At 36.3% G+C, this 5,000-nt stretch overlaps 1 protein-coding gene and 1 long non-coding RNA gene across 4 annotated transcripts in view; one reads left to right on the top strand and one right to left on the bottom strand.

Annotated features, from left to right (window-relative positions):
• The window catches only part of pb (proboscipedia), a 236,190-nt gene that overhangs the window by 132,365 nt on the left and 98,825 nt on the right, over positions 1 to 5,000 (top strand). For 2 of the 3 annotated variants that reach the window (XM_067119840.1, XM_067119841.1), the window contains one exon: positions 343 to 411. The exons of the other annotated variant lie outside the window; for it this stretch is intronic. In XM_067119840.1, coding sequence (XP_066975941.1) covers positions 343 to 411 — 69 coding nt within the window. The remainder of the gene's footprint in view (positions 1 to 342; positions 412 to 5,000) is intronic. 3 annotated transcript variants of the gene reach the window in all.
• The window catches only part of LOC136847861 (uncharacterized), a 558,451-nt gene that overhangs the window by 94,456 nt on the left and 458,995 nt on the right, over positions 1 to 5,000 (bottom strand). The gene's annotated exons all lie outside the window — the stretch shown is intronic.

Below are 5,000 nucleotides of genomic sequence, written 5' to 3' on the forward strand. Positions count from 1 at the left end.
TCCAAAAAACCAGTTGAAAACCACTGCATTAAACTATAAAGTTGTGGCAAAAACAGCTGGTGTAGATAACTATGTAAATGTCAACGTCCTGTGGACCACCCAAAAATTTCACAATGGACCACTAGTGGTCCACGGACCACCAGTTGAAAACCAATGAATTAAACTATCAAGCTGCTGTAGATGACTACGTAAACGTAAACGTCCTGTGGACCACCCAAAAAAATTTCACCATGGACCACTAGTGGTCCACGGACCACCGGTTAAGAACCACTGCATTAAACTATCAACATGTAGCAAAATCAGCTGATTTAGGTGACGTATTTACCTGTACATTTTTTGCAGGTATGCCTACCCCTCCTGGTTCGACTATCAACTGTTCTTCCGTTGGCGCAGAACATCCTATCAAATCTTGTAAGTAATCTTTTTCTTCTTCTACTGCTCGATAGATCAATCTTTAGCGTTCAATCCCTCACTATCCAGCCTTCAATTTCTGCCATGCACTGCTCACTTCCTTTCAACTAAAACGCCCTCTTAAAAGTAAATCATTTCCGAGCTGTATATTATTTTCTCTTCTCTGACAGTCACGGAAAAGAGAAAAGTTAATTGAGAGACATTAGGAAACGAAGGATCTGTAGGAAAACCTATTTCCTCGTTATTTAGCCCTTAATTTCTGCCATGCATTGCTCAATCCTTTCAACCAAAACGCCCTCTATGAAGTAGATAATTCCCAAGCTGTATAATACTTTCTCTTCTTTGTCAGTCACGGAATGGAGAAAAGTTGATTGACAGACATTTGGAAACGAAGATTCTCTAGGGAAATCTATTTCCTCATTATTTAGCCTTCAATTTCTGCCATGCACTGCTCAGTCCTTTCAACCAGAGCGCCATCTTAAGACTTAGATAACGTCCCCGAGCTGTCTATATTATTTCCTCTTATCCGCAGAGGAATGGATTCCCGTTTCACGCCATTTCTTTTAGAGCGAAGTCCTATCCGAGACCATGTCAGCCTCGTCCATTAAAATTACCTGTAGGTTCTCCCAATATCATTTGTCTTCTCGAGTTCCTTTTTCATCCGAAAACGATGACAATTACATGATTTGGCAATTAGTGCTCCTACCTATCATTAAGGACCCATTGACGAAGGAGAGGAGAGAGGTTGGGGAGGGGGAGCGCATAGGTTCCCAGATGGGGAGAGGAAGGAAAGGGAGATAGGGGGGCTGGATTCGGGGGGGTCCTATGGGTCCTAGGGAGGAGGACAAGGTATGATATCCTGCCGATAAGGAAGCGTTATTTGCCCAACTATGGGAATAGCTTCCATAAATAACGCAATCACTGACCCTCTTGGTTTGTCCACAGGAGATCCTGTAGTCTCTCTCTCTCTCTCTCTCTCTCTCTCTCTCTCTATAGATTCTTATGACGATAAACTCAGGGATACACTGAGATACGCGGCCTCTCTCACACACACATGGAATTAGAGGCCCTTGGACACGAAGAGTCCATTGTAGGAATTGATAAGAAACACGCTCATGAGAGTCCCATATTCTCATATGATCTCTCTTTCTCATGCATACATACATACATACATACACATACGAACGGACAGACAAAGCCATCTCAATAGATTTCTTTTACAGAAAGCAAAAAACATTCAGTACATGTATCGTAAGTACTCATAATATACGTACACACGTCCTATGTCTTCAAAAATATAGTTCCATGTACCGCCAAACAGCGTCAGTAACCTAGATGTCGTGCCGCCAGTTTTAGTAACCATAAATCAATCAATTTGGTAATGAGAGGTTAGGGACGTTAAGTCTACGGAGTAAACATCCCATGATTCAATTCACTGAATATATTCTTTTTCTATAAAATTACTGGTTTTACGTCGATTACAGTAATTTTACGTGGATTCAGTTTCCTCAGCGTTATCAACTGTTGCGTTTTTTGAATTTATCATAATTTTAGTTTTCTCTTCTCTTCTCTTCTTCTTCTTCTTCTTCTTCTTCTCTCTCATTTCATTTCACGGAATGGTCTTAGGTCGTATTTTTATACTGTTATTGATCTTGAAAGTTCTGTAGTTATGGTAGAGAAATCGTGATTTGATTTTTGTGACTGTAGTTATTAAAGTTTTGTTTGAATAAATAAAAAAAACACGTACAGGGAAATAACTGGATTAAGTGAAAGCTAAAATGATAGCTTTCACTTAACCCAGTTATTCCCCTGTACGTATTTTTTTTTTTTTTATTTATTCAAACAAAAACTAAGGTAACGCAGTCAAAACTAGTCAAATCATTCAGTTTCTCTGCCATAACATAGAACTTGAGAGAGAGAGAGAGAGAGAGAGAGAGAGAGAGAGAGAGAGAGAGAGAGAGAGAGAGAGAGAGAGAGAGAGAGAGATCTTAAACTTGCATGTTCACCAGATCAAATGGAATAATTACAGGCAATGATTAAAATACTTGAAGGGTCTCATTGCATGTAATCAATTTCAGCAGAGCCTAAGAAACTCAAAGAACAACAGATTACATCTATATAATTTCTGAAATTATATTACATATTACCTACCAAGTAAATACTGGAAAATGGCAACCAAAATGAATATTCTTCCTGAATATGTTGCAAGGTTATATTCCTGCACATGTTGCACGTTTATAAACAACAACAAATCCTCTTTTCATAAACAAAGAGGGGAAAAAGCTTAACTAGGCCACATTCCTTAATCCCCCCATTAAAAGACAACTTTAAAATCCTCTAATAATTGGCCTAAGGATACTAAATCCTAAATCCTCCTTGAAATAGGACATTCCCTTTGCTAGCATATCCTACCCTCATCCTTACTTCTCACACAGACACTCAATCATCATCCGTTGCTAATTCATTCATTGCCTCCTTATTTCTCCTCCTCCTGTCTTCCTTCTCTCTTCCCAGCTCCTCATTCCTCCTCCTTCATTCCTCCCCAATACGCCACACACGCTGAGGAATCTGAGGAATCTGGGGAAGCCATCCCTACGGAACGAGGTATTGGGAAGGACCTCCATATACTACAATGCTTTATTTCCTCTGATATTAAAGGACTGGCAGTCTTGTACCTTTCTCCCCTTCCCTTCCCTCCGCCCCCCAACAGGAATATCCACCCCTCAATATCAACGTTTTCTGGAGATAAAGCCTTTTAAAACTTTCCTTAGTAAATGTAATTCTCATTTGCAAAGGGAATTACGTTCACGCAAGAATACTGCCCTAAAGTGGAAAACTGCAGTATCTGCAAAATTGTCGAAATTGAGATATGCCACCTATTGGGCTCGTGAAACACTAATTCACAAATTACTGCAGTTTTAGAATCACTCTTCAGTGCTTTCCACGAGATTTAGGGGGTCCCATTTGCAGTATCTGCAAAATCAGTAGTAAGGCAAGGGAAAACTGCAGTATCTGCAAAATTTTCGAAATTGACATATGCCACTTATTGGGCTCGTGAAACACTAATACACAAGTTATGGCAGTTTCAGAATGATTCTTCATTGCTTTATTTAGAGAGTCCCATTTGCAGTATCTGCAAAATCAGTAGTAAGGCAAGGGAGTATCTACCATTTTGCTCAGTTTTGTATTTTTGCAGATACTGCAGTCTTCCATTTTAGGGCAAAATAAAGCTCACATTTTCATGATTTTGCAAAGCTCATGTTTTCATAATTTTCATATTTTTATAATATCTTAAAGTGCTGAACATTACATGACTTTCACGCCACCGTCATACCGAACTTCAATACACCACCACTACACTAGCGGATCGGGGGTGGGGGCGACCTGGGCACGTGCCCCCCATGAAAAATCATGACAAAATAATATAAAAGGTTTAGGTAATAACATAAATGAGAAATATAAAAATGGAAAAAAAAAATCTATTATAGAAATAATATATATATATATATATATATATATATATGTATATATATATGTATATATATATGTATGTATGTATAAAATGAAAAATGGTGCCCCCACCATGTATAGTATGAAAACTGGTGGCCCCCCAAAATTTTTCTGGATCCACTAGTGTACCACTCTGTCAGTTGAAGAAAATAAAATGACATTTCAAAAGTACTTCAGATACGGAAAAAATTATTTTTATTTCCCAACTTTCACCAACCTCTGTTCAATGTACAAACGTTATTCTGTCTCCTGCTTCAAACTAAAACAAAGCTCAAATTCAAATTTTGAGAGACATTTGCATCGCAACGCGGTAGGGAAATGAATTATGGATTGTTCAGTCGGCGAACCAGGGTAACAGGCTTTATGACCTAAAGGAATAGTATCTTTTAGCTTTTATTCACTAACTATACAGTTTGGCTATATATATATATATATATATATATATATATATATATATATATATATATATATATATATATATATATATATATATGAATAGTGTATAGTATATTCTCTGTATGAACAGGGGCACAGAAACAATATATATACGTTTATATATATATATATATATATATATATATATATATATATATATATATATATATATATATATATATATATATATATATATATATATATACATATATATATATATATATATATATATATATATATATATATATATATATATATATATATATATATATATATATATATATATATATATACACACACTATTCTTAATAACAGAACTATTGGTTTGCTATAGTATCTCCCAACATCGTACAAAGGGGAAAACCTATCTAAGTCAAACATTAACATTAAAAACCCATAAGTAATGGCTTCATGAACCAAACCTGGTGAATTTCGAGCCAACAGTGGAAAGTGGTCTATCAGTTCAAAATTTGAATAAATAAAGGTAAATCAAAAACTACTATTTTAATGACGATATGCCTTCATACACATCTACGTATTCAGCGTCACCATTTCCCAAGGGTAATTATACATTAAATTTAAATTCGTAACTTCTAAAATCCACAAACTCGCAATGGCTGACTGACAGCCATTTTGGAACTACT

The sequence above is a fragment of the Macrobrachium rosenbergii genome, chromosome 17, assembly GCF_040412425.1.
Source record: "Macrobrachium rosenbergii isolate ZJJX-2024 chromosome 17, ASM4041242v1, whole genome shotgun sequence".
NCBI classification, from domain to species: Eukaryota; Metazoa; Arthropoda; class Malacostraca; order Decapoda; family Palaemonidae; genus Macrobrachium; species Macrobrachium rosenbergii.